The following is a 25,560-nucleotide window of genomic DNA, read 5'->3' as shown; positions in this document are numbered from 1 at the left end:
CTCTGAGTTTACACAAAGCGACGCAGGCTCGGAGCATACCGGAATACACGTAACGGGATTACGTAATCAGAATACCCCAAAAAAAAAAAATATATATATATATATATATATATATATATATATTCATTCCTTTAGAGCAGACGTGCCCGAAGTCCGGCCCGTGTTCACATTTCCACTGCCACAAAACCAATAATAGGTGGACCGGCAGTGCAAAATTCACGCGCAATTTTATATTTCACCACAGGATGGCAGTAAACCTGTGGCTGAACTCTCGCGGGGCCGTTTTGCGCATGATCTGTGTTTTGCCCATTTCTAAAATGCCAACCGGAAGAAAGAAAAGGAAAGCAAATGGAAGTCTGACTATTTTTTCACAGAGTTTCGAAACAACTGCGTCTGCCTAATTTGCCAAGAGACCGTGGCTGTGTTCAATCGCTGCAAGAAATAATCACCCGTTTTCCAAATGAGCAAATGAGCAGGTATGCCGCCAACATCTCATCTCATCTCTGACTGAGGGGTTTCAACGGCGTTTCAGGGATTTCGCAACTATTGAAAAGGAGATCTTCTCCCGTTTCCGTGGATCTCAGTGACGTTCCAGCCCACCTGCAGCTGGAGCTCATTGAGCCGCAGCGTGACACGGAGTGTCGCAGCCGGTACCGACTCCTCCCTCTCGTCGACTTTTACCAGGTGCTGGATAAAGACGGGTTCCGAGAGATTCGTACGTTTGCTCCGAAACTGTTGAGCTTGAGACATTCTCAGTCATGACCATGAATAAGAACCGCGTGAGGACAAGACGAAGTGACTCCCACCTGCGTGACAAGCACCGCTTTTGAGCCAGACCTGCCCCCGTTGACTGCGGTCCAGATCTCAGCACCACCCTTCACATGCGCGCAAACGTGTTGTTTGTTGGTTCTGAAGAATAAAGTTTGAGTTTGAGTCAAGTTTCATCAAAATACTTGAGTGTGCATTTCATTCATTTTTATTTTAACCTTCATTTATCCATGGCAGGCAGTTCTAAGATCTACCTGGCAGCAGACAGCGTAGTAAAACAAAAATACAAAAAAGCAATGTGGCCCCTGAGCCAAAAGGTGACTCTAAAAGTTTGCTTTCGAGTCACTGAAAAGAACAATCAGATGACAGGAACACTTGTGAAAAGTTGCTATTATTTTTCAGGATTCCAATTTGAATGTGGGGAGAGGCTGCTTGGTGAGTTTGATCCCGAAAGCGCATCATTGTATCACAAGGTGGAAGGCATGCAAGTGAGGAGAGGGGTTTCGCCACAGCTAACTGCAAAGTTTGCCTTCACCTTTAATGAGCGCTCTTTTCTTTTTCTTTTCCCCCCCATTTCACACACTTACTGACTTGTGTGGATAGTTTTTAAGAACTGTGGCGCTAGAAATAGAGTGTTTGAAAAGTAACTCCGTATTCGTCATTTATTTCTGAAGTCTCATTTTTGCAAGAAATGAACATGAGAAGAAAGTCTATTGCATGCACCTTTAATCGTGGAACATACACCATTTTTTTTAAATTTTTTATATTTGAGTCAATATCATGATAAGGTGCCTTTGGTGTCCTCATCAGAATCGCTCAGTCATCATGAAAATGGAGCAGAATAATTCAACTGTGCTCTGATTATAAGTGACCACACATTTGCACACACATCAGTCCAATAATATTTCTCTTAAAATGGGTTTTCTTCATTTTATACCATTTTTTCCCCCTTTGGCTGTGTGTGATTTTGGCATGTCCCACACACTGTTCTCTCTATGTGTTAAAACAAGTCATTTTGATCATGTATATTCTATTTTCATAATAGTATGTGTCCCTGAAATTGCTGTGCAGCCTCTCATTTTGGGCAGCGGCTCTCCTCTGAGATCCTCCCGGATGACCGAGCTTCTCGCCCTATCTCGAAGGGAGAGCCCGGACACCCTGCGGAGGAAACTCATTTCGGCCGCTCGTATCCGGGATCTCGTTCTTCGGGTCACGACCCGCAGCTCGTGACCGTAGGCGAGGGGAGGAACGCAGATCGACCGGTAAATCGAGCGCTTCGCCTTTCGGCTCGGCTCCTTCTTTACCACAACGGATCGATACAAAGTCCGCATCGCTGAAGACGCCGCACCGATCCGCCTGTCGATCTCCCGTTCCGTTCTTCCCTCTCTCGTGAACAAGACCCCGAGTGATACTTGAACTCCTCCGCTCGGGACAGGATCTCATCCCCGACCCGGAGAGGGCACGCCACCCTTTTCCGACCGAGGACCACGGTCTCGGATTTGGAGGTGCCGATTCTCATCCCGGCCGCTTCGCGCTCGGCTGCGAACCGCTCCGGTGAGAGTTGGAGGTCACGGCTTGATGAAGCCAACGGAACCACGTCGTCTGCAAAAAGCAGAGATGCGATTCTGAGGCCACCAAACCGGACCCCCTCTACGCCTTGAAATTCTGTCCATAAAAGTTAGGAACAGAATCGGTGACAAAGGGCAGCTTCGGCGGAGTCCAACCCCGACTTACTGCGGACCAAGCTCTGACACCGGTCGTACAGGGACCGAACAGCTCGTGTTATCTCAGTTTTGTTGTGGTTTAATTGAAGAAAATGTCGGCTCATCCAGTTATTTATCCGTTTTAGACGGTGACAACACCTCAATTGAACTGTCATCATCTGGAGACACTCTGTGTCATCTGCATAGTTATGAGAGTCAAAATTAAAGTTCTGAAGAATTTGAGCCATGCGTAGCATATACAGGCTGAACAGGAGGGGTCCAAGAACTGACCCTCGAGGGACCCCATCGGTCATTGCCGTCCGATGAGATTGAACGCTTCCGATGGTTACAAAATAACTCCTTTCCTCCAGGTAGGACCTGAACCATTTAAGGACTGTTTCATTTAGTCCTACCCACGTTTCCAACCTGTTCAGCAGTATAAGATGACGTACCGTACCAAAAGCCATCGGGGTCGGGTGCAGTGCGAGCTGGGCGGTGGCCGAAGGCAGGGACCTCGGCCATCCGATCTCTGGCTACAGAAGCTGGCTCCGGGGACGTGGAACGTAACCTCTCTGGCAGCTGGCTTGTGAGGTCGAGAAGTTCCGACCGGATATAGTCGGACTCTCGAGAGGGGTCGGACTTTCTTCCCCTCTGGAGTTGGCCACGCTGAGAGGCGTCGAGCAGCTGTGGGTATACTTATTGTCCCCCGGCTCGGCGCCTGCACGTTGGGTTTCACCCCGGTGGACAGAATCCCCCGTCAGAAGGAGTTTCAACTCTCATCTCCGACAGAACTTTGCTCATGTCCCGGAGGAGGCGGGGGACATCGAGTGCGAGCGGTCCACGTTCCCCGCCTCCATTGCTGAGGCGGCCGACCGGCGCTGTGGTCGTAAGGGGGTCCGTGCCTATCGTGGCGGAAATCCCTGAACCCGTCAAGCCCGAAGGAGGAGTCCTTTTTGGCGTGCGGGACTCCTGAGGCAGCCGATGGGTACCGGCTGGCCAAGCGGAATGCAGCGTTGGTGGTCGCTGAAGCAAAAACTCGGGCACGGGAGGAGTTCGGTGAGGCCATGGAAAAAGACTTCCGGACGGCTTCGAGGAAATTCTGGTCCACCATCCGGCGTCTCAGGAGGGGGAAGCAGCGCACCACCAACGCTGCGTATAGTGGGGATGGGGCGCCGCTGACCTCGACTCGGGACGTTGTGAGTCGGTTGGGAGAATATTTCGAAGACCTCCTCAATTCCACCGTCTGGGGTCGGGCTCTCCTATCTCTGGGGTTGAGGTCCCCGAGGTGGTTAAAAAGCTCCCCGGTGGCAAGGCCCCGGCCGGGGGTGGACGAGAAACACGGCGAAGCAGCATTTAGCCGTTACGCTGCACACAAACGGAAGACGTTGCCAACAGAAGAGACGTCAGCCCCAAGTGTGCATGTTTTGAGGTCCGGGTTCAAAACTCTTGAAAACATTGTTGGTACCCCCCCTACTCACCCTTGAGGACTTGCACGCCGCCAGAACTGCTCTGTGTACATTATTGAGGGGGGAAAAAAGGAACTTAAAATGATTTGAGCAAATGGCTGCAATATAACAAAAGAGTGGAAAAATGTAAGCGGGTCTGAATACTTTCCCTACCCGCTGCATATGAAAATGAGCCATAAACCTAAATGCAGCTCTCCTTACATTTTGTTCTTGTTCTAAAACAGAATCATCTGGTTGAAAACATTATTATGAAACACTTTTAGGTGAGGAGTAAAAAAAAATAAAATAAAACCCAAAATGTATGATTACATCGTGTCGTTTTTGGGGGTTTCAATTGACTAAAAGTGGCTATGATTGAGCCACAAGGTGCAATTTGATGTAAACAATATTAAGATACTGGACATATATTTGCTAATTATTATATTTCATTGTCATTATTTAATTTTTGCCTTATTCAAGGTGACACAGCAGCAGTGGGGCGGCAGCCGAGTGCCCGCCACTGACCGGAACTACCGATGCTAAGTGTTAGCCCGCCAATGGCATTTGCCATTATGCGTTAGCGTTAAGATACCGGGAGCTTGCTCGTTTTACATTTTTTTGGAGTCTTGGTCACTGCCACAATACGGCACTTTTATCTCCGGTTTGCGCCGGCACGTCAAAGCCCAAAAAAAAAAAAAAAAAAAAAAAACACTTTCCTATTCAAGTGAGACAACCCGATTAAAATAAATATGATAAGAACACATGAATGGACGCAGCGCTTTTCATCGTCCCATCTTTGGGAAATAGTAGTTTCACGCTTAGAGACTTAATAATAGCGCTTGCGCGGTGACGACGGTTGAAAAAAGTGGAGTCGAATTCATTTTAAGCACTGCTCTCACTTTTGGATCTTGTTCCACAGGAGGCACCTTCTGATGTCGCCTTGAACCGGTGAAGTTAAGCAAAGGCGGTATAAAGGTGAGGAGATTTAACTTTCTGAAGAGGGCCCGGTGAGTCACCGAATCAAGTGGCCAAACCGAAGGACAGTCTGAAGGCCATCTCCACAGGAAACTCTGGTACCGAGTCGTGAAAACACACGTAGAACTCTTGAGGAACGGGCTCCAGCAACAATCGCCTGTCGGAGGGAAGGAAACAAAGCAGAAGCTCCAAAAGTGAAGCTCCACTGTGGACTTCTTTGCCCTCCAAACCTGGAGAAGATTTACCCTATGACCCAGTACGTCAGGGTGGGAGCAGGTTTCCGCTGGTCTGCCCAGTTTTCGAGGACGCACTGGAACAGGACTCCGTGCTCTTTGACCGGGCCCGAACCCCGAGGCCCCTCTGGCGCTCGCTGGCCCTAAAGGGGGAACAAATTAATGAGAGACGATACCAACAATCCACTATAGCAAATGTTTTTCCCCCCCAGCTATATTGTGTCTCGTCGTCGGCGCCCCAAATGGATCTATTCCAGATTTTCAAGCGATTGTAACGACGGGTCTTTACAGTACACCGTTAAGTCCAAATTTAGAGTCGCGCACCTTTCAGTGTCATGTCGCCCACCGCTAAGGGTTATTGGGGGAATAGATGGCTGGCGACCGGTTCAGGGTGTACCCCGCCTCTCGCCCGAAGACAGCCGGGATAGGACCCGGCACGACCGCGACCCGTGTGAGGAGAAGCATTATTTGAACTCTTGGCTGTACCCACTCGCACCGGCATGTTCTCTTTCAATACCGCCCGAATGGACAGGCAGCAGCGGTAAAAGTTGCGGATGAGCAACGGATGAATCGATCCGCCGAGCTGAGCCTCCTCAGTCTGCGTGGGCGCGATAAAGATTCCCTGGACCGTTTCCATGAGCACGTAGTGGAACACGGCGTTCTCGGCACCGGCGCTCCATCTGACGAGCACAGGAGCGGACAGGACAGTTAGTTCGGCTTAGGGGGTGAAAATTGGAAAGGAAATGTGCGAACACAGGAACGTGGCGGCGTTGTACATTTCGCCCGTGTCTCTCCCACTCAGAGTCTTCATCAATGTGCCCAGGTCCAACGGGTTCGAGTGCTTCCTCCGCTGGGCCTGATGGGGGAAAAAGTACAACAGGCAAAACCCAACCTGAAGAAGATCCAAAAGTGAAGCTCCGCTATTACGCTGCCAGTATTAATGTAAATATAATTCCACTTGCCATAAAAACTCATCACACAACACGGAAACGGAATTCTCCTGTAGCCGTTGAATGCAGCACCCCTGGACGCTGTTTAATTGCTGAAAACAGTTGATTACGTCCCATGGGTTCTTATTTGGGGTGGGCGGCGGCCGATTCCTCACAGATTTTTGATATTTGCACAAAGCTTGGTCCCGATGCCCTGTATGTAATGGGGGTTGACTGTATTCTAAATTGGAGACTTCACAAAACACCTCGCAAAACAAAAACAAAAACAAAAATAAAAATCAGCCAAGCGATGTCCTGGAACGTCGGGGCACTCGTAAGTTAAGATACCGCTGTATTTGGTTCTTTATGCTAAACTATACACCCCCCCCCCCCCCCCTCCATTTAAATTACCGATAAAGAACCAACCCTCAATTTTGTGAATTCCTGGTTTATTACCATACATTCCCGTTAATTCCCATGGAACATTTCCAAGTTTGAAAATTCCCGGGAGTTTTCAACTCTTACTTCCAATACACTTTGATGCCGTCACTACCTTGAAGATGCCTCCGCTCGCATCAAGCGAGTCCTGACGGCCACCTGGGATCCTTGCTGAAGAACCTGACCCGATGTCCACGTGTCCCTCAACCCCGCAGTCTCGGGTCTTCTCTCCAAACAAGCCGTTGCCTAGGGCCAGGCCGTCTAGGCGGGCCTGGGCAATGCCAGCTTGCAGGAACAAGTCCGCACAAAACAGGTGTGGAGCGGCGGGGGCGCTCAGACGTTCTTCGATAGCCTCCTCCGTGATCTCCAATCGTAACAATGTGGCATTGACCTGAGGGCGAGGTGTGGTTAGGGTTCTGCCTCATCTGCAAACCGACAAGTTGCTGCCGGCGCGCTACCTGATCCACGTAAACACAGTCAGGTCCTGGAGATGCAGAAGAATGTGTCACGCACCCTCCAACCTCCAGCAGCACACACTGTATCCAGCACCGCTGACGGGACGGGACGGGACAGGACGGGACAGGACGGGACAGGACAGACACACATTGAAAAATGTCTCCCATGCTGAAAAGTCCTATTTTCACCAAGTTATTGACGAATTAAAATTTGAGGCATTCATAGTAAAGGAAACCCTTATTGACAGCGCAAATGGCGGTGACCCATTGGATTACACTTCTTTTTATAACGGTAAAGACAAACGTGCATAACAGTAAAGCCATAAACTGCTTCGTAGAAATGGGGTGGGTTGCGTAAAGTGCAGACATGATCCGAACTACTCATACCCATTACCCTTGTCTTCATATAATCCAAATAACAGCCAAGGCACTTTCACGCGTCCGTACATATTTAAATCAATACCTCAGAAATAACACCATTTATTTTGCTGTCATTGTGGAAATGCAAACTGGCCTCCTCATCCTGGCACTTCAGCTCACATGCCACTCTCTCCAGTGGCATCGGTAAAGACGGCTTGAGTGACAAACAGGGGCCGTTATGGGAATAACCACCAAAAAAAAAAAAAAAAAAGAAACTCTGAAGACACTCAGAAGTATTTTAGGTTTCATGGAAAAGGCTTACTCAGCAATCTCGAGATCTGCACCTGTAAAAACAAGCAACAACACACTTTTCCTTTTTTGAAACATTGAGGAAAAATCATCCATTTATTCAAGTTAGACAGTAGGGTTGGGAATCAATACACAAGCAGCGGTTCGATTCAAAAACAATCTCATTACGGGCGGAACGATTCGATTCAGTATGGGAGAGATACGGTTCTCGATTCGGCGCAGAAAAAAATGGGACACCTTGACTTGTACAAAATGACATTTGTCAAACCTTATTTTCAAACAGACCACGTAACCCTGAGCATTGACGCTTTACGGCACCGTGTATAAAATATATATATATATATATATATACACAATCCCATTTCCAATGAAGTTGGGACGCTGTGTTAAATACAAACAGAATGCAATGATTTGCAAATCACGTTCGACCTATATTTCATCGGATACACTCCAAAGACAAGACATTTAATGTTCAAACTGATAAACCTTTTTGTTTTGAGCAAATAATAAAACAGAGGAAGCATTTTGTGCGCAGAGTAGGTGTTAGTTATCAAAACAGGCATTGCATAATGGAGAGGAAACAGTCATTTTTACTTTTGTACTTACCCGGCCCACAACGAGGAGGAAGTGACGTCCTCGAAGAGGTCCCAGGGGAAAGACCTCCCGCCAGATGAGCAGCTGGCCAACCCGCTGGGGGGACGCCATGGGCAGCAGGCAGTAATGCTGCATGTACAGACAAATGTCCAGCAGGTCCTCTTTGGGAAGATGGTTGGCGATCAGGTAGGACTGATGGCGACAAGCCCGTGCATCCTGACTTGGTACGACTTCGAAGGAAGGAAGGAACTTAACGACGGACACGTCTACTCACCTTGTAGAAGAGACACGAGCCGAGGATTCCGTAGAGACGCCTCATGCCAAAGAAGTCCTCCGACTGAAAGGTGAAATATGTCAAGTGGAGATCCGTGCGTGACACCCTGTAAATGCAGCCCCGCTCACCATTTCTCCAAAGTCAGAGGCCTCAAAGTCATTGAGGACAGAGTCCAGGTCTGTCTGTGAAGACACCACGCAAGGGATCGCTTAGAACACAATACCAAAATTCTCACTTCCATGCCAGACCCGCATAAAGTCTCTCGACACCGATACTGAAGCATCGGTAAAAGCATGGCACTTCGAATTCTTTGCATTTGTAGCACGACCCCAATTCCAATGAAGTTGGGACCTCGTGTTAAACATAAATAAAAACAGAATACAATGATTTGCTCTCAGACAAGAGCGTGCAAAATCCTCTCGGACCCTCCGCATGCTGGTCACTGGCCCTCAGGGAGGCGCTACCGATCAATGCAAACGCGAACTAGCAGACATTCCAACAGCTTCTTCCCTCTTGCCATCAACTTCTTAAACACCCAACCTACAATTCCCTTGCAACATGCCGCCAATTGTTTGTCGTCACATTTCTGTGGGGCCAATTCTACATTACTCGGGCACTCACTGTGGTCGTCTCGCCGCGCTGCACTATTTGCATATCTGTCGTGGACCAATACCGGCCACTCATGCCAGAGGAGCATCTGCTCCATTTGCACCACTGAGGAGTATCTGCAACATTTGCACAATCGACATTGTCCCAGATGATCGCGCTACCCGTCACTTTAAACCGCATACACTCCTTGAAGTCTCGGCGCCCTTTGCACAATGGTCCTTGCACCGGACCATTGCTCTATTAGTCATTCAAACCGCTCTACTTGCAAGACTATGGACTATGCATCTTTTTGCACAATTGTCCCCCCCAAATTTTTTTTTTTTTTTTTTTAAATGTGCCGGCATTATCAGATTACGAGCGACCTTTTATTGCTCAGTGTTTTTCTCAATGTCTTTTGTATTACTCGAGTGGCTCCCACTACCGGAGACAAATTCCTTGTGTGTTTCTTGGACATACTTGGGGAAAATAAAGATGATTCTGATTTTGAAATCATGTTCGACCTATATTTAATTGAATACAAAGATATTGAATATTCAAACTGATAAACCTTATTGTTTTTTGCAAATAATCATGAACTTAGAATTTTATGGCTGCAACACATTCCAAAAAGCTGGGACAGGTGGGTGGCAAAAAAGACGGAGAGAGTTGAGGAATGCTCATCAAACACCTGTTTGGAAGAGCCCACAGGTGAACAGGCTCATTGGGCACAGGTGGGCGCTTCCCTGAATTGCTGCTCAGTCATTCGCAAGCAATGATGGGGCGAGGTTCACCTCTTTGTGAACAAGTGTGTGAGAAAATAGTCCAACAGTTTCAGGACAATGTTCTTCAACAAACAATTGCAAGGAATTGAGGGATAGATTTCATCATCTACGGTCCAGAAGATCATCCAAAGGTTCAGAGAATCTGGGGAAATCACCGCATGTCAGCGGCAAGGCCGAAAACCGACATTGAATGCTCGTGACCTTCCATCCCTCGGGCGGCAATGCGTCAAAAACCGACATCGATGTGTAAAGGATATCACCGCGCGGGCTCAGGAACACTTCAGAAAACCAATGTCAGTAAATCCAGTTTGGCGCTACATCCGTAAGTGCAACTTGAAACTACTACGATGTAAAGCAAAAGCCATTTATCAACAACACCCAGAAACGCCGCCGGCTTCTCTGGGCCCGAGCTCATCTAAGATGGACCGACGCAAAGTGGAAAAGTGTTCTGTGGTCCGACGAGTCCACATTTCAAATTGGTTTTGTATCGGTCCGTTGTGGTAAAGAACGAGCTAAGCCGAAAGGCGAAGCGCTCGATTTACCGGTCGATCTACGTTCCTACCCTCGCCTATGGTCACGAGCGGCGGGTCGTGACCTAAAGAACAAGATCCAGGATACAAGCGGCCGGAAGGAGTTTCCTCCGCATGGTGTCCGGGCTCTCCCTTAGCGAGAGGGTGAGAAGCTCGGTCCTCCGGAAGGATCTCAGAGTTGAGCCGCTGCTCCTTCACATCGAGAGGAGCCAGATGAGGTGGCCGGGGCATCAGATTCGGATGCCTCCTGTACCGTTTTTAGATTAGCCTACAATACTGTATCTAAAAGTCAGATGTGATTATGCCACGGACGCCTGGTTTTTAAGGATGAATCTCTGTTTCATCGGGTCCATCTATCCCCAAAGCAAAATGAGTGCATTCTTCAAAAGATTAACCCAGGCGTACCGAATAGTATGCTGATCTGCAGTCAATCAAATCCATCCATATACTCTACATGTGGACCAATAGCCTCGTAGCTTATTCTTTGGTCAAAACTACAAGACTACACAATCGTTACCAATTTGACCAACCACTACAAGCAAAGCAAACTACAACAGCACAACATTCTTGTTCTTTCCTTGTTTCGTGGCGAGTTAGCGTTCGTGGGTTTACGGTCCGCTATCTGTAACAACAGCGGCACACCTCGGAAACGTGCGTGCCAGTCTCTGCCTGCCGATTGCGCCACAGCGCCAGTAAACAACAATTCTGTCCAATTCTGGAACAGATTTTGTCAACGGTGGTTTAAAAGACATTCGGGATCCGTTAAATTGAGGTTCCACTGTACAAGTAAATCGGATTAAGAGACTGGACACAGAACAAATTCAACCCGTAATAGAAAGTACCACTGGAAACGTAAATTGGGTTACAAGCTTGGTCACCGAGTCAAATCAAGGAACCTTACTGGCGTACCGCACAACGCCATTCCAAAGTTCTGTGCATGGATCACGCATGCTTCCGGGGACTTACTTTGACTTTTGCAGGCAGTGGGAGCCACCGCACAGCCGGCAGCCTGTTGAGGAGGATGCTCCCGGAGATGTCAGGGGGCGGCACTGAGGACCTATCTCCGAGGTGGGATGGCTGGATGAGCCGCTGGAAGAACACGCAGAAGAACTGGTCCAGCTCCGGCGCTCGCTCTCTCCTGCAGAAAGCCCTGCGCGCGCACACCGATAACACTCACGGCTGAAACAAGAGACCCGGCGATTGCTCGTCACTTTGAGCGTGCGACCGACCTGTCCAAGGATCCATACATGACTCTTAATGTCCGCACAGCATCACCCACCAGTGACTGCAGGCACAGCAAAGGAACCCTGGACGGAAATTTGACAGCAAACCGTCTTCAGAGATGACTGTTCCCTTATAAAAGCCAGGAACCCTCTCGCAGCGGCCACGTGTACCTCTCAGCAGGAAGCCCAACGACCAGCAGGGCGTCGCCTTCCTTCCAGTAGCCCACGTGCACCAGATGCTTGTTCAGCAGGAGCGTTGAACTAAAGGAGCGGTCAAAAGTTTCGTCGTCGCGTGAACCTTTTCACTGAGAAACGTGTTGCCTGTGGTCGTCGACGAACTCTTGAACCAAGAAAAGCGTGGGTGTCAAAAGGTGCCAGTGCATTCCGTACCTGACAATGTGGCCTCCGGTGACGTTTTCCAGCATGTCGCACAGCGTCAAGTAGATTCCTCTCACGCCTCTGAGCCCGGCGGAGGCTTCTGAGGCTGGGTACTGGTACAAGATCTCCTCCTGCACACACCAGAGCGGAGACGGGCGTCTTTCTACAATGGTGCTTGCGCGAGATACGGCTCCTACAGACAGACCTCCAGATGGACCTCTCTGTGCGGTGACATGGCTTCCATCTTTAGTGACAGGTACATGAGCGTGTGCGGGACATGGCTGAGGGACATCTGCAGTCCGGTTGCATCCTCCCCCTGCAGCAGGCGCACCGGTGGGCTGACGGGCACGGAGGCCTTCGCCCCACGACCCGGCCCAACGTCTCCACTCGTGTTCGTGGTTGTTTCCATGGTCAGCTTCAGCTGGAGGAGGAGGAGGAGATGTGGTATCTGGGGCTTGCTATATGACATGACAGCAGTTCTGAAAAACGTGGCAGGCCCAAACGCATTGTGAGGGTCTGCTGAGAATGTCTGGCAGAATCCCCTGTCAGAAGAACTTTCAACTCCCGCCTCCAACAGAACTTTGCTCACGTTCCGGGAGAGGCGGGGGACATAGGGTCCGATCGGACCGTGTTCCGCGCCTCCGTCGCCGAGGCGGCCGACCGGAGCTGTGGCCGTAAGGCGGTCGGTGCCAGTCGCGGCGGCAATCCCCGAACCCGATGCCGCCGAGCTGAAGAACGAGTCCTGTCGGGCCTTTTTGCCCAGCGCAGAGCTGCAGCCGGACTTGCTAGCTCGCTAGCGTTACTCATCATGGCCTCCAGGACGCTGACACGAGACGACAGTGTGGGACGTCCCAAGAGTCAATGACACCGTGTCGTGCAGTGCCGCTGAAATGCCAGAGCCCAATAATAGGTGGACAACAACTGTGCTAACTAGAATTGTATTCCTGATCGACCGCAAAATGTCAGATGCCACACTAAAACACAATGACAATTTACAGCACAGATAAATAGCAACGGTGAGACAGAAATGCATAATAGCAGATGACGTGACGCTGTGCTGTGGAGATATAAGAAGACCAGCGCATTGAAGCGTAATTCTGAGTGACATTTGTCATCATTTGCTTTTGCCTTCAAAGTAGGTCTTCATGTGAAAACGGTCAATAGCGCTAAAAGGTTTGGGGACAACATTTAGTTCATATTGTGCATTGTTGCAATGTCATATTTTTTTTAATAACAATTTTGCAATTTGAAGCATTAATCATTTTTAATTTGAATGCCTTATTTTAGTAAGGTATATATATATATATATATATATATATATACATACATACATACATAGCGGGTATGGAAAATGATTTGAGCAAATGGCTGCAATGTCACAAAGAGTGAACATTTTCAGGGGGTCTGAATACTTTCCGTACCCGCCGTATAGCGCCATCTGCCGTTTCAAAGGAATTACAGATATCTTGAAAGTAAATTTCGACTATTCAAAATGCAATTACAACTCGTAACAACGACACTGCTGGTATATACAACGTTCATTTGTCATAGTCAATGCGAGCTATTAAATGCTCAGGCTTGCCATAGAACGCAGCCCTTTTAATTGATTCCTACTCGCTCGATGACGTGTTGTTCGAACAGTCAGCAAAACAGAAGGCCAAGTGCTCCCGCCATGTCGGAAGAGCGTCCTCCAAGTGCCGCGTCCGATGTGCTTCGAAAGTGACAAAAACTTAGGAACTTATCCAACCCTTTTGGAGGGAACTGACCGGCTCCTTTTAACTTCTCCGGCCAAGCGTTGAACGTACGAACATTGTCGCCTTCTAATGACGTCTTCCTTCAGGAAGACAGCGTTAATGTGGGGTACGTTCGAAAATTCACTCCAAGCGCGCTCGCTACACTCCGGAACGTTCGGAAACTCAGAGCGTTATTGGAGTGTGCCGTTCGGTTATTGAGAGCGCCACACTCTGGGAGCGCCTTCGCGTACTCCCGCCGCTCTGATTGAGGAGAGAGAGCGGCCTGAGCGATAGGCAGGACGGGATTGAAGTCCCGGACCTGACACATTCAGTATGGCGGAAGCACTGACGTATCTCTGCCAATCGTATCGTTCGTAAATTCATACAAAATGGAGCGCGGTGAGCGTCAGATTGAATTTCCCGAACGTGCCGTATGTCAACCGTGACACCACATTGTTGCGTCATATACTTGCGACAATCACATTGTTGAAGGAAGCAACGTTTTCATTTCTGGCTTTATTATTTGGCTTGTTTTCCTACACTTTTCATTATTGTTGTCAGCTGTCAAGCTCACTGTACTACTAATATTGAGGCGAACATTGTTTCTTATCAGTCTAGTTCGCGAATATGACTGAAATTGTTTCAAAGTCGAGTGACCAGACAAATGGAGTTTTGGACATGGAGCTGCTTCACATCGACGTGCTGGAGGAGGAGGAGGAGGAGGAGGATGTGCTGCAGGGCGCACCAGAGAGAGAGCACGCATCCTTTTCAGTCAGTTTTACGAATCCGGAATTGGTCGCTGCTTCACACTCAATGGCGCGCTATCTCTGCAAGTTGTTTGGAAGAAGAATGAAAATCATTATTATACCCACGTTCAACTCGTCCACGTGTGCTTTTCCATGCGAATACGAATTCGTTAAAAATAATAATCATAATCATCATCATCATAAAGAATAAAGGAAAAGAAGAATTCCTACTATTACAATAGGCTGCTCGGGCATGAATAATGAAGAAGAAGAATTCTCATCATTACAATACAGCGCTGTGACGTCGTTCTCAAATTCTTATATTTTTGCAGACATTACCCACGTTGTTTAAGATCGTCAAACCAATGTAAATATGAGACAAATATAAGCCAACCATGCAAACGTTTTTGCCCCCGCCCCCTAAAATAATCGGAATCGAGAATCGTTTGGAACCGGACTCGAGATAAAGAACCGGAATCAGAACCGGAATCGCTCAAATTCAAACAATGCCCAACCCTGCTGCTCGGGCTCTAATAGTCATCATTTCTACAGATGCAATCGGTCCCTTGCGGCGGTCGCTGCTCAGACCCTAACCCTTCTTACAATTACCAGTCCTGCACGGGCCCCAATGAAATGGAAACCCCCCCCCACATTTAATTAACCCATTTTAGGAAAACTAGCTAAATTAATGCATTAAATATTACGGGATGCTTGATCATCAAAACGAGATGATCATTTTGATGATGGGCGCTTGTGTGCTGTGTTGCATCAGAAGAACGTGTTGAGGAAGCAGCGGCACTGGGAGAGGAAACTCGCTGCCAGAAAGAGCAAAAGAAAGGAGGAGAAACTCAGGAAGAAGCTCAATCGGCACTCAGGTAAAGACTGCAGGAAGAACGTGCACGTTTGATCTCTTAACAACTGCGGTATTTGTGTTTGAGAAGAAGGTGTGGAACAACGTCATCTCACCAAGCGGGTCTTGAAGGCTGTCACCAAAGAGCGTTTGGCTGAGGCTCGCTCCGGTGGCCACAAAGTGTGCGTTGACCTCGGCGTGAGCCACCGCATGTCTGACAAGGTGCACGTAACTCCCTTAACTTGAGGCTTCTCAACCCTTTTGGATCCAGGGACCCCTGAAAAAGGGAAACCTTTTTTTACAAGGACCACCTCATAAGCCTAAAGCCAACCAAACATAAAGATCTCGTGTGCACCCGAATGCCATAGGAATTAAAACGTTATCTTACGAGAATAAAGTCACATTTTTCCTTTGTTTTTTGAAAAAGCCAGGACTTTATTCCAGTAATTTGCCTTTTGCTGTAAAAAATACAACTTAATTCATGTGCAGAATCATGTCATATACAACCCCAATTCCCATGAAGTTGGGACGTTGTGTTAAACATAAATACAAGCAAATAATCATGAACTTGAATTTTATGGCTGCAACACGTTCCCAAAAAAGCTGGGACGGCCGGGTGGCAAAAAAGACGGAGAAAGTTGAGGAATGCTCATCAAACACCGGTTTGGAACATCCCCGAGGTGAGCACGCTCATTGGGAACAGGCGGGTGCCATGATTGGCTAGAAAAGGAGCTGAAAGCTACATACAGATTTTGGAGAAACTTGTGCTGCCATCCAAGCAACTTCAACTTATTTCAGCAAGACAATGCCAAACCACATTCTGCACGTGTTAGAACAGCGTGGCTTCGTACTGAAAGAGTGCGGGTACTAGACTGGCCCGCCCGCAGTCCGGACCTGTCCCCCAGTTGAAAATGCGCGGCGCATGACGAAGCGTAAAGTACGACCACGGAGACGCCGGACCGTTGAGCGGCCGAAGCTGTACATCGAGCCAGAACGGGAAAGAATTCCGCCTCCAAAGCTTCAACAATTCGTGTCCTCGGTTCCCAAACGTTTGTCGAACGCCGTTCAAAGAACAGGTGATGGAACACAGTGGTAAGCACGACCCTGTCCCATCTTTTTGGGACCGTCCGTCCGTGTTGCAGCCATCAAATTCGTAGTTCGGGATTATTTGCTGAAAACAATCAGGTTGATCGCTTTGACCATTAAATATGTCGTCTTTGTGGTGTATTCAATGAAATATAGGTCGAAGATGATTTGCAAATCATTGTATTGTGTTTTTCTTGATGTTTAACGCAACGTCCCAACTTCATTGGAATTGGGGTCGTATATGTGATATGTCACGATCATATCAGATGTAGGTATGCATCTATATTTGTTCAAGTATCCAGCATAATCGTTTTTTTTAATCATTGACCCTCAGGGGTCCCATGACCCCGGTTTGAGAACCCCTTCTCTCCACTCGCCGCATGCCTACCATCCCGTTGGACCCTTTTGATTTGACACCGTTGCGCGTGATTCGCCGCAGGAAACGAGCCGGCTGGCGGCTCAGTTGCGGCGTCTGTACGGAGCCAACAAAAGGGCGAGCAAACCCTTCCATTTGTTTCTGACAAGCTTTCGGGAGGACAGTCGCCTCCTCGCAGAGTGCGTGCGCATGAACGCCGGCTTCCTCAATTACGCGGTAAGTCTTCGTTAGCAGTTGCCGTGTGTGCGTTTGACAGCGGTGGGAGCAGTTAGTAAGCCTCGACAAGTCTTAAGGGCCAGTCCCAATTCTCCTGCTTAGCCCTTCCCCTTCGTCTTAGCCCTTGATTTGGAACGAAGGGGCGTCCCGTTTCCTCCTAGGCCGACGGCTAAGATGACGGGGCGTGTAGGCCTTGAAACCAAGTGCGGTCCGGGAGCTCTCTTGAAAGCTAGGGCTACGGGACTCCGTCCCCCTGACGGGCGGAGAGCTTGCCGACAAGACTGCGAAACAGACAAGGGAGTCCGTACATGTAAGTGAGCAGAAATATTGCTAGTCATACGAATGCCAGTCCTGTTTTTAAATCAACGTAAATGTCAGCCACGTTTCGAATTGGAACGAATTGCACCGGCAAAGCTCGGACAATTGAATGTCCTCTGTTGCCAAACGCTTGCTCGGTGTTTTTAAAAGGCGAGGTGATGTAACAGTGGTAAACTTGCCTCTGTACCAGCTTTTCTCAAACGCGTCGCAGGCATCCAATTCAGAAGGAGTGAATATTTGGAAGAAAAGAAACAAAACCAAAACATGAAACATCTCGTCTTTGGAGTGTATTTGACTGAATATGGGTTGAAAAGGATTTGCGAATCATTGTGTTCTGTTTCTATTTACGTTTTGACACAATATTGTAACCTCGTTGGAGTTTGGGTTTGTACGTTGAGTCGAGGAGCTTCATTTCCACGAAAGTAGTGCTTTGCCTCCATCTTGTGGCAGGCGCAGGCCATCGTAAATCGCCGTTTTGGGGGCGTCTTTACTGAATTGGAGCCAAGCAAGCAAGTGGCATGTCCTGAAATTGGCGACTTGAATCAATTCGCGTCCCTCACCTCCTGACAATTGTCATTGATGTGCTTCTCGCAGATGGAAAGAACAGAGCGAAGCTGTCTGGACATTTTCCCTCCGGAAAGGGTCGTCTACCTCTCGCCCGATGCCGAAGAAGGTCGTTCGGTCATCAAGTCAACCGATGTTGCTTGAGACCGCCGCACTCAAGACTTCCGTGTGTCCTTTCAGCTTTGGAGCGCGTGGACCACGACGACGTGTACGTCCTCGGAGGGCTCGTGGACGAAAGCGTCCAAAAGGTACTGAAACGTCAGGTGACCCCCTATCTCGATTGACGCCGAGCTCGCTCGTCCGCTCGCGATCCGGGCCAAGGTTACAATAGGTTTGGACTTTGCATTGCACGCTATTCAAATGCAGATAGCTTGAATTCGTTTGTTTAGTAGGTTTTAGTTTGGATTGGTTTTAGTGTGAGTTGTAGTTTTGTTGTTGTACGGCTTGATCGCGGTTCATTCTTCTCGCCGCCGCTATTTTTTATTTGTATTTTATTACAGTATTCTCGGGAGGGATATCAAAATTCTTTACAGCCGTGTTCAAATGCCAGCTGTTTGCGAGCTAAAAAAAAAAAAGAAACGACACCAAGATAAATCATTTCAAAACGGGAACCGACACACGTGGGCAAAGTTGTTGGTACCCCTCTGTTAGTGAAAGAAAAACACTCAGTGGTCACAGAAATGCACTCGCACTTGATTTGATTAAAGTGCAACTGACATCTCTTCAGGTGGACTTAACAGTACATTTACGTGCAAATTCTCCTTGTTTTCCCAATATAGAAATCACACAAATCTTATTGTCACTGAACACAAAACACGTTATGCTCAAACGTTCTCATTATATTTATTGCTACCAACTCACTCGCTATCCATGTGCGACAATCGGGGGAGAAGAGCCTTGGTGAGAGAGGTAAAGGAGAACCAAGTTACTATTGGTCATGAGTGAAACACTCTACTGCAATGGTTCTCAAAGTGTGGTACAAGTACCGTGAGTGGTACTTGGGCTCACTCTAGTGGCACGCAACAATCACTGAATTCAAGGTTCAAACTATGTATCATGTTACACTTTCTGAAACTTTTTAAGTATGGTGCCGTTATATTTTTGTTTGAAAGACATTTCTTTAGGTACACTGTTGATTGAACTTTTATGTGCAATACATTTGAACTGAATCACTATTTATATCGTTTTTTTGCTTTCCTATATTTCAGTACAGTGTTAATATTCAAACTGGATAATGTGACAGTTACAATAATAAATGATATACTGGAGATCAGGGGTGCTCAAAAGTCGACCGCGAAGGTAGTATTGGTCGATCGCGTGACGTTAAAAAAAACAAAACAAAAAAAAAAGATGTCAGCCTATCATTCATCCCGTCGCTTGATTGATATGAATATCTCATCGATGACATCTGAACATTTCTGACACTTGGGTCACGCACATGCACAAACAACGGCGCTACAAGGTAACTGGCAGATGCGCAAACAACGGCGCAAAGTGTGTCAAAACTAACAAATGAGTCAGCGAGTTACCTCACTGACTAAAACTGACTGTTTTCGCTTAAACTTAAGGAAGGGTATAAAATTGAGTGGGGGAGCTCGACCAAAAACTATATTTCTGTCACGGTGACATGTTCCAAATGCGTACGCCTCACACGCCAGTCTGCCATGGCATTACCAAAGAAGGGAAACACACACTTATCACTGACAATTTCCTTATAAATATTAACCATGTTTCTAGTGGTCAAACCACGAATACGGTTGCCGTGGCAAATTAGCAGCTCGCTGTTTGTTAGCCTGCACGCTAACATCTTCAAATCGTCTGCCGGCGGGGGTTAGCTGCAGGCCAGGCACTGGCAGGGCAGCTTTATATACACTTTGCATGTAAAACACAAGGTAACTCAACGTGCTTGAACAAAATCTGCGACGCACTGATTCTGCAAGAAATCAACCACGATGCAGGGAGGGATTACTCTTATTTGTTTTTGTTCACTGTAATAACCTTGGTGCAGACGCTGAGCCTCTCCAGGGCCAAAGAACTGGGCGTCCGCGCGGCGCGGCTCCCGATAGACGAACACATGCAGAAGATGCCGAACGGCAAGAACTTCCACTCGAAGATCCTGGCAATCAATCAGGTCTTTGACATCATGCTGACTGTGTCGCACACGGGCAGTTGGACACACGCTCTGGACAAGTGCTTCCCCCGGGGGAAGGGTTATGTGGTCGCGCAGCACGGTGACAACAGTGACGCGGGTGCAACAATTAAGACTTGACGCCAACGAAAACAAGTTGGGAAAAGCGTTTTTCAGTTTCGGCATTTTAATTGTTTCTTTTGTTTGTTGTTGTTTTTTTTTTTATTCACACACAACTGCTGCTCAGTACCGAGTCTGTTTAGCGTCGGAATTATGAAGATACAACCTTTCCTAGCGACTGGCCTAAATCTGATCTGATCTGAAAATAAAACTTTTCATACCAACTGGACTAGATGTGGTCGGCCCTCAAATTCGAGATATTGGAGTTTTTGTGTGAAAAACCTCAAATGCACTGAAAGCTGTACGGGCAACTGACAGTAATTTGACCTTCTCTCATCTTACTGTTCATGACTTGGACACGGACATGGGATGTTTGGCACCGACGCCAGCGATATATTGTTTCCGTATCGTGATATTATTGATAATATGATTGCCACCCCACAGTGCGATTCGTTATGCTTGTCATAGAATAGAAGACGTGTCTTATGAATTGTCGTATGAACCATACAATGGAATTCTTATGTTATCAATTCTTACAGTGTTCATAGATTTAGTATTCAGTATGAGATTGCTTACACGAGTGGCCCCACAGCAACCTTGAAAACATTTTCGCTTGTGCAACATGCTTGCAGTGTGCGTGCTTGGACAAGTTGTTGACAGGATCTTGCAGAAGAGGAAGGCAACGGGAAAAAGGAGACGGGGAGATGCCAGGTCAAGATGACCGGGAGCTAATTGAGACAAGCCAGCTGTGAGGAGGAACGCTGCCTTCCCTACTTGTGTTGCAGAAAATCTGTATATTGTCAACGGGCTGGAGGGAGAGGCGCTCTTTTCTTTCTCCAATCTGCATGGCGGAATCGAGTTCGGTAGCAGGGAAAGACAAAGGCCCGGAATTCCGATTTTGTACCTGACCGAGCACCCGAGATAAACGGATACAATTGCAACCTGTGTGAGTCATTGGAGTGAATTCGTTTGTGTCGAGAAAACGAACACGCGCTGGATTGAATGTGATAGATAGTAAGTAGTTTATTCACTTGTCGTTGTGGGGAATATCACCTTTTCTTCAACAGACTACACTCGTAAATTTAAAGGAACTGCAGATTAGTCACTTGTGATGTTCTCCAGGTACTTGGACTTTCTCCCACAATCTAAGAACAGATGGTAGGTTCGTTGAATTTTACATCGGCGGGAATGAATGTGGTTCGTCTACGCGTGCCCTGTGTTTGACCGGCGACCAGTGCAGGGGGTGGGCATCCGCCTCTCGCCCAAATGTCCGCACGGATACGTGACCCAAATGTGGAAAAATGCCCAGTGAATGCGGACGGTGGCTCGAGGGTAAGAGTATGCCGCTCGAGTCAAAATGACGGATTGCCTATGACGCCATTTCTCGGCGCGCTGCCCGATGACGCCGCCTCTAGGGACACCCGTGTCCATCGGCGTCAAAGGATTCACGCCGACGCATGTTTCCCAGGTCATGCCCGAGGTCACAACCACAGCACGTGCAAAGAGCGTGCGTTATTTCTAAAATTCCCCTAAATAATGTCACTTACGACCACGCCCTGCTCCGAAAGAGCCGCGCCGAGGCATCTGCAAAGGATGACCGCCTACGCATAGTTTCCGGGTCTTGTCCATGTCTTCACGACCCCGCATCTGAAAGAACTGGGTACTCGCGTGGCTCGTGCACATGACGCCGGGTGTCCGAGATGTCAGAAGGTCTGAAAAAAGCAAAAGCAGTGTTTTTTTTCTAAAATTCCTCCCACTCATCACAGCTAACATGAATATGAGAAGTGAAAGTGACCCACCAATTTCTCCATCGCCAGCATGATTCGGTTCCAACGACAACAATAAACCCATGATAAAAATGAAAGCACCTCTGATCGTGACAAAACGGATTGAGGATTGTTCTCTTAAGAACATGCTTTTGCTACTCATCTTGTGTCAGGTGTCATGAGCGAACCTCATGTGGCATTCAATAAACGTTTGGGAACCGACGACACCAATTGTTGAAGCTTTGTAGGCGGAATTCTTTCCCGTTCTTGCTCGATGTACAGCTTCAGGCGTTCCACAGTCCGGGGTCTCTGTGGGCGTATTTTACGCCGCACATTTTCAACGGGAGACAGGTCCGGACTGCAGGCGGGCCCGTCTACTACCTGCACTCTTTTACGACGAAGCCACGCTGTTGTAACACGTGCGGAATGTGGTTTAACATTGTCTTGCTGAAATAAGCAGGGGCGCCCGTGAAAAAGACGTTGCTTGGATGGCAGCACATGTTTCTCCAAAACCTGTATGTACCTTTCAGCATGAATGGTGCCTTCACAGATGTGTAAGTTACCCATGCACTAACACAGCCCCCAACACAGCCCCGTACCATCACAGATGCTGGCTTTTGAACTTGGCGTCCATAACAGTCCGGATGGTTCCGTTCCTCTTTGGCCCGGAGGACACGACGTCCACAATTTATAAAAACAATTTGAAATGTGAACTCGTCGGACCACTGAACACTTCTCCACTTTGCATCGGTCCACCTTAGATGAGCTCGGGCCCAGAGAAGCCGGCGGCGTTTCTGGGTGTTGTTGATAAATGGCTTTTGCTTTGCATAGTAGAGTTTCAAGTTGCACGTACAGATGTAGCGCCGATCTGTATTTACTGACATTGGTTCTGAAGTGTTCCTGAGATGATCAAGATGGCATGTCGGTGTGGCGCGAGAGCCCATTCAATGTGTGTCTATTATTATGAAGCACAATTCACCAAGCGATGGATTGTTGGCCCACTGACAGAGAAGGTGAGCTGGCTGAGATTGGATGTGTGAGTGACACAAACGAGTGAGCGAGTGTGTTTTGAGCTCGTCTTTGGCCGCAACAAACATTGCTAGCAACGGTGAATTCAAGCTTCGCTCTTTCATCCACCACAGTTCCATGAAAAATTACAGACGGAGTTAAAAATGTGTAGAGTAGTTTAGCATTGTGTGACACTTGCGACATACCGGTGTACCTTTGTGCATGACATGCGTTCCATCTGGGAAAAAAACATAACCCTAAAACCAAAGTAGTTCCAAACGCCACATTTGAAGGATGGCGGAGGATTTTCAATTTCAGGAAGGTCTCGAGAACTAGCCATGCGTTAGCTTCTGTCTCAGCAACTTGAGGTGTTATCGAGTTGTTACGTCCACCGCTCGAGTGGGTCCCCTTTCCACCTGTCGCTCACTGGCTCCTTGAGGTACAGATGGTGCTGTGTGTACATTTAGTGAGGGGAAAAAAGGGAACTGGAATGACTTTCAGCTAATGGCTGCAATATAACCAAGAGTGAAACATTTAAGGGGTCTGAATACTTACCGTACCCACTGTATACTTATAGACTGTATTTAAATGTGCGTACCGCCTTTTTAACGTCATGCGACAGCATTTCAATCGGATTCAAGTCCAGACTCCGATCAGGCCACTCCAAAACCATCTTGTAATTTGAAGCCATTCGGAAGTTGATTTGCTGGTGTGTTTTGGATTGTTGACTTCCAGCAAAACCCACGTGCACTTCGCCTTAAGTTCACGAACTGATGGCTGAATAGTCTCCTTGAGGATTTTCTGCTAAAGAGGCTAATTCATGGTTCCATCAATCACAGCAAGTCCTTCAGGGCCTCAAGGAGCAAAGCACCCCCAGAGACCATCACACACCATCACAGTACCACCACCAGTTTTGACTGTTAGTATGATGTTCTTTTTCTACGCAATATGTAACAAGACACGCACCTTCAAGAGAGTTCAACTTTCTTCTCATCATTCCATAGAATAGTCTGTCAAAAATCTTAAGAATCAGTCCCTTTTCTTTTTTTTTTCTTTCAAAAGTAAGACAAGCATTTATATTATTTTTGCACAGCGGTGGTTTTTGCCTTGGAACTCTACCATGGATGCCATTTTTGCCGAGTCTCTTTTTGTTTTTATTGTTGAGCCATGAACACTGACTTTAACTGAGGCAAGGGAGGCCTGCAGTTCTTTAGATGTTGTCCTGGGTTCTTTTGTGGACCTCCTGGATGAGTCGTCGCTATGCTCTTGGGGTAATTTTTGGTAAGCCGGTCATTCCTCGGAAGATTCACCCCTGTTCCAGGTTTTCTCCGTTTGTGGATAATAGCTATCGCTGTGGTTCGCTGGAGTCCTAAAGCTTTAGAAATGGTTTGTCATTCTTTCCAGACTGCGAGATGCCAATGACTTTATTTCTCATCTGTTCTTTAATGTCTTCGAATCGTGGCGTTTTGCGGCAGCTTTTTGAGATCTTTTGGCCGACTTAATTTTGTAAGACATGCTCTATTGAAGAAATGTCTCGATTGAAATTGTCTGTAGGTAGTCGGGGTTGGGTGAGGTCAGTCAAAAGGAACTCACCTTTCCCAAAAATGTGATTAGCCACAGTTGATTCAAGATTTAACACAGAGGAGGACTGTACTTGTTCGCACGAGGCCAGGTAGGTATAAATAGTAATTGTATTGGATATACAACCCCAATTCCAATGAAGTTGGGACGTTGTGTTAAACAGAAATAAAAACAGAATCCAATGATTTGCAAATCATCTTCAACCTATATTTCATTGAATAAACTACAAAGACAAGATATTTCATGTTCAAACTGATCAACGTGATTGTTTTGAGCAAATAATCATGAACTTCGAATTTGATGGCTGCAACACGTTCCTAAAAAAGCTGGGACAGCTGGGTGGCAACAAAGACGGAGAAAGTTGAGGCATGCTCATCAAACACGTGTTTGGAAGATCCCACAGGTGAACAGGCTCATTGGGAACAGGCGGGTGCCATGAATGGCTAGAAAAGGAGCTTCCCATTGTTTAAGGACAATGTTCCTCAATGTACAATTGCAAGGAATTGAGGGATTTCATCATCTACGGTCCAGAAGATCATCCAAAGGTTCAGAAAATCTGGAGAAATCACTGCATGAAAGCGGCAAGGCCGAAAACCGACATTGAATGCTCGTGACCTTCGACCCCTCAGGCGGCACTGCATCAAAAACCGACATCAATGTGTAAAGGATATCACCGCATGGGCTCAGGAACACTTCAGAAAACCAATGTCAGTAAATACAGATCGGCGCTACATCCGTAAGTGCAACTTGAAACTCTACTATGCAAAGCAAAAGCCATTTATCAACAACACCCAGAAACGCCGCCGGCTTCTCTGGGCCCGAGCTCATCTAAGATGGACTGATGCAAAGTGGAAAAGTGTTCTGTGGTCCGACGAGTCCACATTTCAGATTGTTTTTGGAAATTGTGGACGTCGTGTCCAAGAGGAAAAGAACCATCCAGACTGTTATGGACACAAAGTTCAAACGCCAGCATCTATGATGGTATGGGGCTGTGTTAGTAGGTAAGGATAACTTACACATCTGTGAAGGCACCATTAATGCTGAAAGGTACATTCAGGTTTTGGAGAAACATATGCTGCCATCC

At 47.5% G+C, this 25,560-nt stretch overlaps 2 protein-coding genes across 4 annotated transcripts; one reads left to right on the top strand and one right to left on the bottom strand.

Moving 5' to 3' along the window:
• Positions 1–934: 934 nt before the first annotated feature.
• Positions 935–12,649, bottom strand: intu (inturned planar cell polarity protein). Its single transcript, XM_061669855.1, has 15 exons — positions 12,574–12,649; positions 12,190–12,405; positions 11,997–12,115; positions 11,778–11,867; positions 11,613–11,690; positions 11,350–11,533; positions 8,612–8,665; positions 8,484–8,546; positions 8,222–8,401; positions 6,950–7,042; positions 6,607–6,882; positions 5,901–5,980; positions 5,615–5,804; positions 5,137–5,267; positions 935–5,048 (listed from the first exon to the last, which is right to left on the bottom strand). Exons 2-15 carry the CDS (start codon positions 12,391–12,393, stop codon positions 4,937–4,939), a joined length of 1,854 nt encoding a protein of 617 aa, XP_061525839.1. The 5' UTR covers positions 12,394–12,405; positions 12,574–12,649; the 3' UTR covers positions 935–4,936.
• Positions 12,650–14,198: 1,549 nt separating this feature from the next.
• trmt10b (tRNA methyltransferase 10B) lies at positions 14,199–21,045 on the top strand. Of its 3 annotated transcripts, none has more exons than XM_061669890.1 (7): positions 14,199–14,488; positions 15,236–15,338; positions 15,405–15,535; positions 16,839–16,991; positions 17,904–17,982; positions 18,054–18,121; positions 20,754–21,045. In XM_061669890.1, the coding sequence occupies exons 1-7, from the start codon at positions 14,345–14,347 to the stop codon at positions 20,871–20,873; spliced, it is 798 nt and encodes a 265-aa protein (XP_061525874.1). In that variant the 5' UTR covers positions 14,199–14,344; the 3' UTR covers positions 20,874–21,045. The 3 variants fall into 3 exon arrangements, with proteins under 3 accessions (XP_061525874.1, XP_061525873.1, XP_061525875.1); XM_061669889.1 differs by lacking the exon at positions 20,754–21,045 and adding an exon at positions 19,882–20,179; XM_061669891.1 differs by lacking the exons at positions 16,839–16,991; positions 20,754–21,045 and adding an exon at positions 19,882–20,179.
• The last annotated feature ends 4,515 nt before the right edge of the window (positions 21,046–25,560 follow it).

This window comes from Phycodurus eques, unplaced genomic scaffold, assembly GCF_024500275.1.
Source record: "Phycodurus eques isolate BA_2022a unplaced genomic scaffold, UOR_Pequ_1.1 contig_27, whole genome shotgun sequence".
Classification (NCBI taxonomy): Eukaryota; Metazoa; Chordata; class Actinopteri; order Syngnathiformes; family Syngnathidae; genus Phycodurus; species Phycodurus eques.
Note: the sequence above shows the minus strand (reverse complement) of the source record. Positions and strands in the feature narration are given on the sequence as shown.